Source organism: Helianthus annuus, chromosome 15, assembly GCF_002127325.2.
Source record: "Helianthus annuus cultivar XRQ/B chromosome 15, HanXRQr2.0-SUNRISE, whole genome shotgun sequence".
NCBI lineage: Eukaryota > Viridiplantae > Streptophyta > Magnoliopsida > Asterales > Asteraceae > Helianthus > Helianthus annuus.
Genome location: NC_035447.2, coordinates 80728213 through 80743091, shown reverse-complemented (window position 1 = coordinate 80743091; position 14879 = coordinate 80728213). Strand labels below are relative to the sequence as shown.

General features: G+C 36.7%; 1 protein-coding gene across 1 annotated transcript; it reads right to left on the bottom strand.

Annotated features, from left to right (window-relative positions):
- Positions 1-5337: 5337 nt before the first annotated feature.
- LOC110912037 (serine/threonine-protein kinase STY17) lies at positions 5338-14098 on the bottom strand. Its single transcript, XM_022156706.2, has 15 exons — positions 13624-14098; positions 12619-12733; positions 10455-10555; positions 10174-10293; positions 9500-9554; positions 8751-8861; positions 8118-8168; positions 7870-8039; positions 7678-7785; positions 6933-7006; positions 6508-6683; positions 6295-6390; positions 6132-6212; positions 6000-6053; positions 5338-5562 (listed from the first exon to the last, which is right to left on the bottom strand). The coding sequence occupies exons 1-15, from the start codon at positions 13812-13814 to the stop codon at positions 5350-5352; spliced, it is 1716 nt and encodes a 571-aa protein (XP_022012398.1). The 5' UTR covers positions 13815-14098; the 3' UTR covers positions 5338-5349.
- Positions 14099-14879: the final 781 nt, after the last annotated feature.

Here is a 14879-nt window from a genome sequence, read left to right as displayed (position 1 = left end):
AGTATGTTGAAAAATGCCTGACTTGTTTACAAGTAAAAGCAGAACATCAAAAGCCTTATGGCAAACTCCAACCGCTAGACATACCGGTTTGGAAATGGGAACATGTCACCATGGACCTATTAACCAAATTACCGAGAACGACTCGCGGATTCGATGCCATTTGGGTGGTCGTAGATAGACTGATGACGAGCGCTCACTTTATTCCTATTCGTGAGACATATACATCTGAGAAGATGTCAGATATGCATACGAATGAAATTGTGGCGCACCACGGGGTGCCGGTATCCATCATGTCCGACAGAGATACCCGGTTCACTTCAAATTTTTGGCGTGACTTCCAGGAACAAATGGGCACTAAATTGTTTATAAGTACGGCATATCACCCGCAAAAATGACGGGCAAAACGAACGAACAATCCAAACTTTAGAAGATATGCTACGGGCATGCATCATTGATTTTGGCGGTAGTTGGGACGCTTATCTACCGCTAGTTGAATTTTTGTATAACAACAGTTACCATTCGAGCATTGGAATGGCCCCATACGAAATGCTTTATGGCAGAAATTGCCGAACCCCGGTATGTTGGGGTGAAGTGGTTCCTCGCGAACTTGCCCACAAAGATGTAGTCAGAACCACTAACGAGAAAATTAATGCGGTTCAGGCTCATTTAAAAGTGGTCCAAGACCGACAGAAATCATATGCTGATAAGAGATGAACACCCATTGAATTTCAGATCGGTGATAGGGTAATGCTTAAAGTATCTCCGTGGAAAGGAATTATTCGATAAAAAAAAAGAGGGAAGTTGAGCAAAAGGTTTATTGGGCCATGTAAAATCATTAAACGGGTGGGTAAAGTAGCTTACCGACTAGAACTGTCGGAGGAATTAAGCGGAATACATAACACGTTTCACGTTTCACATCTCTGAAAGTGGTTGGCCGATGAAACGGCCTATGTCCGCTATGACGAAATAGAAGTGGATGATAAACTTAATTACGTGGCAAAACCCATCGCAATTCTTGACCGAAGGGTCAAAGACTTAAGAAATAAAGAAATTGACCAAGTGAAGGTCAAATGAGAACATCGGAAGGGATCAGACACCACTTGGGAGTCCGAAGAAGAAATGAGACGACTCTACCCTTCCTTATTTGGTGCGTATCCTAGTTTCGGGGACGAAACCCTTTTTAAGGGGGGTGCACTTGTAACACCCCAAAAATATTAAATTATATACATATAATATATATATGTGTGTGTGTATGTGTAAGTATGTGTATGTGCATATGAAATATGACCCTTTTTATTAATCATTATAACTTAAGGGGCTAATGTTGTCAATTGAGAAACTAATATTATTCAAAAGGAAATTTTAACACAAAAGGTCGACTACATCAGAGAACAAAAGGGGAGATCATCTCAAACCCTAATTTCACCAATTCTTCAAAAATCAAAGAGGAAATTGAGCCAAAAATCAGTGCTTTAGCTAAATTCGTGATCACCCAAGTTAGGAGATCACAAGGTATGTTAAATTTTGATATTTGGTGATGTTATGATTTTGTGATGAACATTCATAATTGTGATTCAAGTATGAATGGTGGATGTTATGGCAAGATTGAAATGAATACAAGTCTAGGAACAAAACCTAGATGAGAAATTAGTGATTTAATGCCATAATTTAAGTATTTGATAATTATGATGAACACATGAATTGTGGTAGAGAAATAGTTGAACTTGAGGGTAACATGTTGAATTCTAGGTGTTAATCACACACATTAGACATAGAGCTTTAGAAACAATGTTAATGCGTGACTAATGGCAAAATCATGAACTTGATAATAGTAGTATGGACACCTTGTCCACATGATGCTCGATAAAATTCCTAAATGATCTTGAAATGTTGAAAATATAAAAGAATCACGTAATTGACTAATTTGACAAATTGTGTATAATATATTGAAATATGATTTCTAAAGATAAAGTTGATTGAACTCTTAAGGTACTTGACTTGTTTGCTTCGTCATATTTTGTTAGATAAGTTTGGTTAATGATGTGTGTTGTATGAGGAATTAACGAATTAAGATACGTTTGGTTTGATTATAGAGTGATGGATCTCACCCTATCAACCAAACGGGTCAAAATAAAAAAAATAGTTAATTGGTTCATTTATAAGTGATGGATGGTCACACGAACAAACCAATAGTTCGGAAGCGTAAACCGAGTAACGGAAACGCGAAATTTTATTTGATAAATCATAGGATGGGTTAAGACTTAGAGGATTTGAATTTCCTTTAAGTTATTAAAAGTAAGACTTGTGCTTGATTTGAATTCATCAAGCGGAATATTAAAGCGTATGCAAATCGTGTAACGGGATCTTAATACACAAGTTTATTGAGCCCGAGGAAGGGGTAAAATGGTAAGGAGTTAATCCTTGCCAATAGATATGAAGATAGCGTTTAAATGGAAACGGGTGGAATAATTTCATATAAGGTTTATAAGTCGAAATCTTATGAATTAAGAATTTTGTGAATCCGGATAGTGGATGTTGAGTCCATAATGTAGAGGATCAAATTATGATCACGTAGGAAGAAACAGGAGGTTAAACGGATGAACAAATTGAAAGTTATGGTCGTTTTGTAAAAGGGCAAAACTGGAATTAAAACCTGCAGCATTGAACCGTAACCTAAGGTCAAGACCGTAAGCTACGGTCTGTGATTACTGCCCGGAACAGATATGGGGGACCCTAAACTACGGTCTGCAGACCGTAGCTTACAGTGGCCTTTTGTCCAAATTTGTTGTTTTGTTTTGCAAGCTAAATTATGTTATTAAGTTATGTTTAAACCTCATAATTACTAACATTTGAGAATTTTTAAATGTTTTTAGGTCTCTAATATGTGCAACAAGGATGGGATCAAGCTCGTATAAGAAGCGAACACATAACAAGTTGAAGCTTCCGCTCATGTTAAATCGTTTTGATAACTCTAAACATAGTTATATGTTACAAATGTTCTTGAACTCTTGTGAAGTTTTAGATATTTTCAAATCATGGTTGATGATTTTTGTAATTTGACATTTCATGAATGAAAACCCCAAACTTTTATAGGTAATATAAGTATATTTTGATATGGGCCTTACACTGGGTTATGGGAATATTATTCGCAGGACGAGGTTCGGTTTTGGTGAATGGCTCCCCAATGGGAGAGTTTCAATATAAAAGAGGGTTAAGGCAAGGGGACCCTTTATCACCTTTTCTCTTCACAGTGGCGATGGAAGCATTGCACATCATGATGGAAAGGGCAAAAAAAAAACAATTTATTCTCTGGAATAAGATTACCGGGTAATGGCCCGTATTTAACTCACATGTTGTTTGCGGACGACTCAATTTTTATTGGCGAATGGGAGGAGAATAACTTGAGAAATCTTAAAAGAATCCTTCGAGTTTCTTTATCTCATCTCAGGGCTTAAAGTAAACCCACGAAAAAGTCAGCTTTTCGGCGTGGGTATACAGGCAGAGGAAGTGGAAAGTATGGAGACGGTATTTAATTGTAAGGCTGTGAAATTTCCATTTATATACGTCGGCTTAAAGGTGGGAGCAAATATGAATAGAATAAAAGACTAACCAATTGGAAGGCAAAGAATTTGTCATTTGCAGGGAGGGTCATACTCGTAAAATCAGTGTTGGGTAGCCTACCCAACTACTATCTGTCACTGTATAAATGCCATGTAGGCGTACTGAGGGTACTGGAAGGGATTCGTAGAAAGTTCTTATGGGGTGGATGTAGTGTAAACAACAAGATTAGATGGGTAAAATGGGAGAAGATCGTGGCTTTAAAAGATTTTGGGGGACTCGGTATTGGGAACATCAGAGATTTAAACATGGCTCTAATGGTAAAGTGGAGATGGAGATTGAAAATGGAGTTGGAAAGCTTATGAGCAAAAGTGATCAAGTCGGTTCACGGAAACCAAAGGAAAGTCGAATCAATACCGGTTAAAAAAATCTATGACTGGTGTGTGGAAAAATATCGTAGAAGTAGAGAGATTTCGCTAAGAATAACATTGACATTACTACAAGCTTGAGAAGTAAGGTAGGCATGGGTGAAAGAACTACGTTCTGGGTCGACACGTGGTTAGGGAATGTTCCGCTCAAGGTGCAGTTTCCAAACCTGTATCATTTAACCACAAACAAGAAGGCATTGGTGTACGACTGTTATCGAGTCGATAACGGGGAAAAGATGGGACTGGGGTTGGGCAAGGATCCCGAGCAGTGCAATAGAAATACAGGAGATGGGTGCACTAAACGGATTGCTGCAACAGCAACCAGTCTCGGTGACTCATGATGTTTGGTACTGGATGTACTATGAACATCAGGAATTCAGTACTAAACTGGTGAGACAATCGCTGGGTAGGCAATTTAATCTAAACGATCCAGCTTTTGATTTTATATGGACTAGATGGGTAACCCAGTGTTTGTATGGAGGGCAATAGAAGAAAAAGTTCCAACAGCAGTAGCAGCAGACGAATCTGCTGCACATGTGCTTATCCAGTGTAATTTCACAAAAAGAATTTGGGAAAAGATTGTAACTTGGACTAGAATTCCGATGGTAAACACGGAAGGGAGCATAAAGGAGTTACTGCAGGAGATAAATGATCTACAGATAAGCCGAAACGTGAGGAAAGCGATCCACGCGATTGTAATTCAAACGATGTAGTCTCTTTGGAAAATCAGGAACGAAAAGGTCTTCTCAGGCAAACAAGGTGTGTTACAGACAACCATAGAACAGATAAAAGAAGATTCTTTCCAAGGGATGAAGCTGAGATCAAAGATCAGTTCAGTGTCGAGACAGGAGTGATGGGATTTCAATGTAACCTTAATTTTTTAAGTTTTCCCTTGTTCTGTTGTTTGTATATCCAGCTACTTGTTGGGTTTTGACTGTTTTGTGTGGTTAATAAGATTTCGTTGTGCTATTCAAAAAAAATATAATGGTGAAATCTAGGAGTTTTAGATGTGATACTTGTATACAACTAAAAGTCTTCAAACAACGAACTTTATACAATATTTATAATATTTATATATTTATATATTTATATATTTATAATATTTATACATTTATAATATTTACATAAAATTAACAAAAAAAAAAAAAAAAAAACAGTCGATGATCACATGGTCAACCTAAACCTCAAACAGCTACAACTAACTTAAACAAAAAAAAGGAAAAAAAAAAAGAACCGAAAAAACGTCAACGTCTTTTGCCTGCATCAAACAAGTTAAGTCGGAAACATAAGTTATATCGTAAGAAGTAAATTTGATGATGAAAATACTGGTTATCGGATCAACACTCGATACCTGCTGCTACAATCAGTGATGTCCCTTCTTAAAACCCGAGAAAAATCCACTAAGAGATTTGTCCTTTTGCCCCTCTCCAGCATTCCCGACCTCTTTTGCTAAACGTTTTAGTTTGTCCAGGATGTCTGTGAAGTTGGGTCTCAGTGTCGGGTTCTGTTGCCAGCAACTCTCGAGCAACTCGATGAGCTTCGGATGAGTCTGCTTAGGGATTGGGGGCCGTAGACCCTGGTAATTCAAGTAAAAACCCCACTTGCTTCTTATTATTCAAGACAAACAATAGTCCTAGTGGGTCATAAACAGGTGGTACATTAATGTCACTGTTAAAAACGTCTAAACGCGTTAACCCGCTTAGCCCATTCATGACATGTTATTGTGTTTTTAGTAGGTTAACACGACACGTCTATGACCCGTTTCTCAAAACGACATAGTTTCATAGTTTTATAAATAATAAAATATATTATAATTAAATCGTGTTAAGCATGTCATGTCATTAATGTTATTGTACTTAAATAACATTCGTGTCATGTAACCAACGTATTAAACATGTCCGTGATAATGCTTAAAAAAATGACACCTAATTAAACGTGTGGTATTCAGGTTTACTACTCGTGTTAAACGTGACGTGTTGAACACGACACATGAAGTTTTAAAGCCAAAAGTACCTGTTGTACTACACCAACTGCTGCTTGTAATGGGGATAAGCATTTGTAGGGAACCTGTGAAAAATAATAAGTGTAAGGAAATAATAATATACGTAAATAAAAACTTTGTTTCTTATTTAAAAAGACGTTTACTTCGCCTGTTAGAAGCTCCCATAGCACTACCCCGAAGCTGAACACGTCAGCCTTATGATCGTATGGTCTGTGCTCGATAACCTTCAATTCATAATAACTGTTATTAAGACAAGCCCAAAAGTGCGTAATAACAAAATGTAAAAACCAATAAAAAGCCCAATACCTCAGGTGCCATCCACCTGTACGTTCCGGTTTCTGCAGTCATTACTCCGGTTTGAGTCTGAACCCTAGCCACTCCGAAATCGGCAACCTTCACAACCTACCCAATAAAATTATATTTTAAACGAAGATTGAAATATGCAAAACATGGTTGTCCAGAAAACCAAAAGGAGAAACTGAAAGTCTGAAACCAGAACAGATGTTTGACAACTCTTACTCCGTGTTCATCCATCAGAAGATTGGCGGTTTTCAAGTCCCGGTGGATAATATTATTTTGGTGCAGGTAGCTCATGCCTTTGGATATGTCAATCGCTATTTTCAGTATCATGGGAAGTTTAAAAGAACCATTCTGCTTGTGCAGATAGTTATATATGCTTCCCTGTGCCATGAACTCTGATGAGAGAATTATTATTAGCATTTGGCAAAGAAAGAGAAAAATCTATAAACTCAATCTAATTTTACCAAAATCCAGTTGATCAACTTCCTACACAATTATACCAGTTTTTGTATTTTAAATAGAACAATTGTGTATTTAATATTTATCGATGTACATGGCGCAACATAATTAAGAACAAAATCAAATGTAACACAAATACGTAAAACTGAATAAAATGAGAAAGCTTTTAAAATTAATCTTGGTACCAGTTACAATGCAGAGTTTCGTAGGCTGGGTACATGCTCCAATGAATTGAACAACATTCTTGTGTCTAATCTTCCTGCCAAGAAATGAAAACACAGGTGAAACATAGCCAAAGGTCAAAGAACTGAAAAATCTTTTGGAATAATAACACATCATCAAAAAAAGGGAAATACTTTTTTCTGTAAATGAAAATAAAATATCAAAGTTCTGATCAATCTTGGTTTTAAAAGACATGAGGTGCAAGCGCTAGCTACGCATACACGAGGCGCCCGGTATTCATTAATACTTTTATATTAACTTACAGATAATATTTTATTATTTATACCATTTTAATACTTAAACATCTAAAATAAAAAGATTAAAGAATATATATAATTTAATAATATAAAAAGCATCATGTCTCCTATTTATGAGATTTTTTTATCTTTATCGAAAACAATACAACTAAAGAAGCTTTACGTATAGCAAAAAGGACTATATTTATTGTTTAGTTATCATAATACACATAAAAGGAAAAAATCAGCTCCCACGACTTTCTTATGTTATGGCGAAGACTGAATTCAAAAGATGTCAAATAAAAACAACATATAATTTGAGAAGCAAAGTTAGCACCTAACTACTTATATGCCCAAACGACAGCTGGAGCAATAAAATTTCAAATATACCTACCAAATATATTATATACAAAACTAGCAAGTTATCTGCAAGCATAAACTAGAAGAAATAAAAAAAAAAAAAAATACAAACCTCATAATAAACACTTCCTGAGTGAATTCTTTTACCATATCTGCATCAACGCGCTCTGTCTTAAGAACTTTAATAGCTACTTCCTGACTACAATATGTGCCTTTATATCTGAAAAAAGATTACAAAATACTAAATCCAAGAAATTTTTGCAGATTCTAGAGAAGGTTTAGATTTCAAAGTTCAAACGCTTACAAATCACCGAAAGTCCCAGATGCCACTTTATCTTCGAATTTCAGAAGGTTAACATCAATTTCCCATACATCAGTTCCATCGGTAGGTATTTTTACATGACCATTAGAAGGCATAGAGGGACTTGGTGTAGGAACGTTATTAGAAGTAGTCGGTGAAGATTGTTTTTCCCCCTGCAGAGACGTTGTAAATAACAATGAAGTTGCAAACTTAACATTGTAAAATGCTGAAAGGAGTTAACGAGAAACTACCACTGCCTTCATTATCTTCTCTGCTATTGCATATCTGAGCTGTTCGGTTTCCTATAAGATGCCAAAACAAATCAGTGCACATATGTTTTAAGATCCAATAAACTTTCCAGAACTAATAAGTGCTACTTAAAACGTGTTACTGGTGTTAGCTATGACAGTTTTCCATTTCAAAAATTACTAAACCCCCGATAAAAAGATTTTGAGTAAAATGCCATTTTCGTCCTTGAGTCCGAAGGTTTGAAATCTTGCCATTTTCATCCGGCTCGTTAACTCCAGCCGTTTTTCTCCATTAAGTCAGGGGTATTTTCATCTTTTTTCTCCGTTAAGGGTACTTTGAGTACTCGTACATTATGCAAAATGCTTGTACATAAAGTGAAAAAGACCTAATTGCCCTTTAAGTTAACAAAAAAGACGGAAACGCCCATCATTTAACGGAGAAAAATAGATGGAGTTAACGAGTTGGATGAAAATGGCAAGATTTTAAACATTTTGGATCTAGATGTGGAAACAGAAACCTTTGGACGAAAGTTGCACAAGTAGTCAAACCTCAAGGACGAAGACGACACTAACCAATGAAAAAAATCGCTTTTAAAGGAATGTATATCAGTGATATAAAGACATCTAAGACCATACCTCATGAGGCCATCCATCAACGACAAAGACATCCAATGAGAAGCCATCAGCGGTGGAGAAAGCATGTGCTTCTTGAATGTTCAATCCAACCTCGGAAAGTAAAGAAGTCAACTGCATAATTGATAAATTCATAGCTTAATCATAATTCTTACTATATATCCCACATCAAGAAAACTGACTCAGCATCTTTATTGAAGTAATCATGCAATTAACTAGCTTCCGTCGTTTATGTTGGCGGAAGCAATTGTTATCATCAATATCATGGTGGGATTCAAGAGGTTTTGAAGAGGAATTGAGAGTGTTGATCGGATTAACAGCCATGATCAACAAAAGTGTGCAGTAACAATGAAACGAATGGAGGGAAATAACGAGTATGAAAGGACAAACAAAACAGGAATTTCTGAATGTCTTGGTGCCCGAACATAATGCCGGACCTTGCATGTTTATACATAAGATTTTGGCGGTTCCTTGTGGCGGGAATAACTGCCATAGCAGTTTATTTTCCAACCCGCTTATCGTTCATAAGTTATATTACATATCGATAATGAGTAGCAAATATAAATACTAACATAATTAAGTTTATATATATCTAACAGTTTAAGTGTACAATTAATAACATTGAAGCTAAAACCACTCAAGTTTTGACTTCCAACAACACATCAAAGTTCATAATTATGAAACATAAACATAAAGTAACTTTTTAGCTCTTGAAAACAAAAATAAAAATATATATATACACATACACGCACCTGACTTAGGACTTTTGGTCTATCGATAGTTGAAAACGTGACCTCATGCATAGGCCTGCATTATCCGAATTCAAATATTACGGTTAGTGAGTCACTATTTCATGATAACAACTTGAGACTTAAATAAATACAAGTCAGCAACAAAAGGAAGGTTACTTAAAATCTGCCAAATGGGACGTCATGTGGAAGTGCTTGTCTGTAAGTCATAATTATAAGAACAATGGCTTAAGTTTACACCATTTGGTATGTAAGGCAGTTAATAATGCATAATTGTTAATTTGTTTAAACCTTGTTAACCTACATTATGCTGTCATACCTAATTCCCATAATCAAACTATTTATGTACATAGAAACGACGAGCCATTCAATAACAGCTGAAAGCAAATCTGTGAAACCACATTATGCTGTCAATCTGTCATACTTAATTCCCATAATCAACTGTTTATGTATTTAGAGCCGTTCAATAACAATCAAAACCAGATCTATTAAACATGTACTTTAGTAATAATATTTTTCTCAAGTAGAAAAATTACAAAAACTAACAAATTCGAATAACGCTAGTTTTATTAAACTGTAAGCAATCAGACAACATGGTGTTACAAGCTCTATTGTTTGTTGACTACTGTATTCAGCATTAGCAAGTTAGAAAGTTTTAGGAGTTAGAAACAGGTTACCTGGAAGACACAGAAGTTGAATTCACATCATTGTCGGTATGACTGTCATGATGTCTATTGACTTTTAGTGCAAGTGCTTCAAGATTTTGCATAGAACCAAAAGACGGAGGGGGGTGCAATCTTAAGAGAGCATAAACCATTGGAGAGACGAAGGATAGCAGAATGAATAACAATAAGTTAGAAAAGAAACTATATAGAAATCAAGCAAATAAAGAATTACTGACATTTACATTTTCAAAAATTAAACAGAATTCAAACTCATGATATTGTTATGTCATTACCCGCTTCTGCTAGTGTAAGTGAAAGGACTTTGAGCGTCTTCTTTCATTGAGATTTCCATACTGTCCATATCAGATGTGTTATCATCTGAGATAGGATGAACCTATATAAAATTTCCTTTGCATAAGACAAAAGTAACATCAAGAAATAACCTGCCAATATTCCAGAAATGCCCAATTATGCTTATACGTCCCTTAAATATATTCATATTCTTATAGAATTAAAGAACTGATACTGTTCAACTTTAAGGAAATATTTTGTGCATCTTTTCTCATGAAAGGGGCATTAAACTATTAAACTATTAATCTCTAATCAAAAATTTTAACAGACAAACAACAACTGCAAAACGCAAAAGTGACGTTGTACTTTGACTACTTTGTACAACATTTAATAGCAGACTTCCTAACACCTCAAAGCAGAATTTCTGGCCCAATCAATACACGTTATCTGATGCTTAAATATATACCCAAGGCCGATGTTGGAGTTGCGTCATTCATAGATGATAAAGTCATGTTGGAGTTGCGTAATTCATATATGATAAAGCCAGCCGATTATAAAACCGGAAACTGCATTTTCTTATATGATAAGATCTCTACTGACCAATCAATCAGTTTACATGACACATAAACAGAATCACAACAAGAATAAAGAAGACCACAAAAAGAATTCATATCATCATCTTCCGTTCAAAAAAGAATATTCAAAATCATTAATATTAACGTTAACCCCTTGCTTACCAGACCAGGGTGAAACAAAATTAACCATAAGGGTGAACTGGGGATACTGAAAGTTACATCCATAAAGAAACTTAAGTCCCCAGAAAGATGATAGAGAAGTTTAAGTGAACATAACCAATATGACTTGGACGATAAAAAAACTAATTATGCAGATATCTTTCTTACAACTGTAGGCAATGCAAGGCCAAGCCTTACAAACCAACAAAATTTTACATTTATGAAGTTCCAAAGCTAAAAATTATTAAAAAAAAACAAAGACGAATATGCAATTCAACGCAATAAATGTGACCTTGGTTTAAAAAAGTGTGAGGCACTCCAAGGCGTTTTGGTCCCAAAAACCGAGGAACAGAGCATGCGTCTATGTACTAACATATAAGCTTAATTTACAACCAGAAACTGCATATCTTCATATGTTTACATATAAACCTATTTATCAAGTAAACATTCATAGGTTGGTTTTACGTTTAAACATCCTAAGAACCCTAAGGTAGTGTTTGGTATGCAGTAACGAGATGCGCCGGAATAGAATGGACCATTGTGAACGAAAGGAAGAAAAGGGTGTTTGGTTGGTCAATGAAATGGAATCGCCCGTTAGGCCGTTACACAAGGCGTTCCATTCCCTCAAAATCATTTCATCCGCCCCCCATGTTTTTTTCATTCCATTCCCTCTTTCACCCTTCATTAACAACACCACAACCCACCACCGTCGCCAGTCGCCACCACCCACCACCGCCACGGCGCCACCCCCACAGCCATCCACCATCGTCGCCGCCACACACCCACCATCGTCGCCGCCACACACCCACCACCGCCGCCCACCACCAACCGCCACTACCCACCACCAACCGCCACCACCTGCCACCCACCACCGCCGCCCACCACCAACCGCCACCACCCACCATCGTCGCCGCCACACACCCACCACCGCCGCCCACCACCAACCGCCACCACCCACCACCGACCGCCGCCACCTGCCACCCACCACCCCCCGCCTCAGCCGCCACCCACCACCGCCCGCCTCAGCCGCCACCCACCACCACCCGCCGTCGCCCAGCACAATCACCGCCACCACCCACTGTCGTCGCTACCACTGCCACCTATCACCACCCGCCGTCACGTTCACCCACCACCACCACTCACCACGGATTTTATTCCTTCATCTTTTCTTGCCTACCAAACAACACAAAGTAATGATTCGTTCCATTCCCACATGGTAACCAAACAAGATATGGAATGGTAGTGATGCATTCCATTACCTCGTATAAACAGACCCTAAATTTGACCAATTCTGACCTAGAACCACATGATGCTTTTCCACCACCTCTCGGCTCTCGGATAAGGCACGTTTTTTTTAAACAAGATCCTGACCTACCTACTAGTTAGTTAAACCATACAAATCCAAAACCAAACTTTTCAGTAACATTTTTACCTGCACTAATCGGACTTCAAATGCAGGTCTATTAGCAGGATCTTCTGCCATCTTCAAAACTCTCTTATGCACGATCACGTCTTCCGCTCTCTCCACGTTCACATCCAACGCATATCTGTCCATCATTAACAATCAACCACATCTCAAAAACATTAATAGCTTTCCGTACGGGATATATTCAAACAAGTACACACATAGATATTACAATTATTACATCATGATTCATGTCAATTTGCAAAACCTCGCATGTCTAACACAAGTACGATCAAATCAAGCACTAGATACAAGTATTACATCATGCCGACTTGCAAAACCTCGCATATCTATCAAAAAATATGATCAAATTAAACATTAGATACAATTCTTACATCATGCCGAATTCGCAAAACCTCGCATAACTAACACAAATACGATCAAATTAAACATTAGATACATCTATTATATCATATCGATTCACAGAACCTCGCATGTCTAACACAGATACGATCAAATTAAACAGCAGATACAACTATTACATCATATTAATTTGCAAAACCATCATGTCTAACACAAACACGATCAAATTAACCATGACATACAAGCATTTCATCATGTCTATTTGCAAAACCTCGAAAGTATGAATCAGATACAACTATTACATCACATCGATTTGCAAAACCTTGAATATCTAACACAAATACGATCAAATCAAGCATTAGATACATCTATTACATCATAACGATTCGCAAAACCTCGAATATCTAACACAGATATACTCAAATTAAACATTATACGCATCTATTACATCATGTCCATATACAAAACCACCGCATGTCCAACCAAAACACGATCAAATTAAATGCCTAACACAAACACGATCAAATTGAACACTAAATACACCTACTTAATCATATATAACACAAAACACAATCCTATTAAACATTATACACAACTACTACATGATATATCTAAGACAAAACACAATCAAATGACACATTACACACTAAACTAACAGAAATCAATCACCTAGCCGGAAGCCGATTAAAGTGAATCCATAACTGATCTTCAAAATCCACTTGCTGAGTATCTTCATGACGCATGTCATACAACCGAGTGAGAACATCGTTATAAACCTCAAGTTTCTGCCGCCGTTGTTTGCTCTTTTTGGGCGATTCCACCGCCCTGCTGCCGCAGCTCTCGGTGTCCTCCATCGCCATCGGCGGTTGAGGTGCCGGAAACGGAGAGGATTGAGAATTGAGAGATCTGTGTGTGTGAAAAAGTGTAGCGGTGAAGAGGTTCGTACGTGATCGTATGACCTATAGGTTATAGCTACTGTGCGCCGGAGGTGCTGAGGTGTAAATGGGTCCCACCACTTTTGCTGATTCGGATTCGCATGAGTAGTTGGATGTTGAGTAGTTTGATACTTATCTTTAGGGGATGTAATGAGTGATGACTTGTGTTTGAGCGGTGTATGTATGAATGTATATTCAAATCTGTATTTGTTAATCTTTTGGGATGGATATCATTTATTATTCTTTATGTGATATAGATTTATAGTTGACCAACCCAGCACGTGTCTGGTTAAGACAACGTAGTCTGAGCAAGATCTTAGCTAGGGTCGTCCACTCGCCGTTTAGACAATGTGACATTGAGTCACTCAAAAAGAAATTCACCGTTTAAAAAAAATATTTATAGTTGACTTTAAATACATGTGTATACATTAACTCTCATCTTAAATTATGTATGTCAACTTCTTATTATGTATCACTGATGAACCTGTCTTATAAACCTATGATATACTAAGTAGGGATGAGATCAGTACTCGTACATGACTAAATTGGTACTGTATCACAAATTATCAAAACACATATTAGCTAATATCTATGTTGAGCACCATACTGATTATGGTCAGTCAGTACAGATATCATTGAACATAACAGAATACACTAAAACCTAAATTGTTAGGAAACATATTAGTATTGTTATTGTTAATACGATGTCTGATAGTACTGATATTTGGCCAGAAAATCTCATCCCTAACAACGAAGAATCAATAGTAATATGTGATATCACCTCATAATATAATTACAATTTTAACTTTCTACTTTATATTTATTAGTGTTTGATGTTGTTTTTGTTCTATCAATTTTTATATTACTTTTCTATCTTTAAAATGGTCAAATGTAAATAAATTGTTAATCAAAGTCAAGTCAAGATAGTGTGGGTCATCTTTTATACCTATATGATGAGATGAGATCCTCAAATAGACACTTTAGGATATT

What these genes read in the sequence shown, in the direction of transcription:
- LOC110912037 (XM_022156706.2), bottom strand. Translation starts at nt 13,814, where the DNA reads ATGGCGATGGAGGACACCGAGAGCTGCGGCAGCAGGGCGGTGGAATCG. An exon ending in TCAACTTCTGTGTCTTCCAG is followed by an intron (nt 9,555 to 10,173) that starts GTAACCTGTTTC and finishes CGGATAATGCAG; the next exon opens with GCCTATGCATGAGGTCACGT. An exon ending in GAAACTCTGCATTGTAACTG is followed by an intron (nt 6,684 to 6,932) that starts GTACCAAGATTA and finishes TTCTCTCATCAG; the next exon opens with AGTTCATGGCACAGGGAAGC.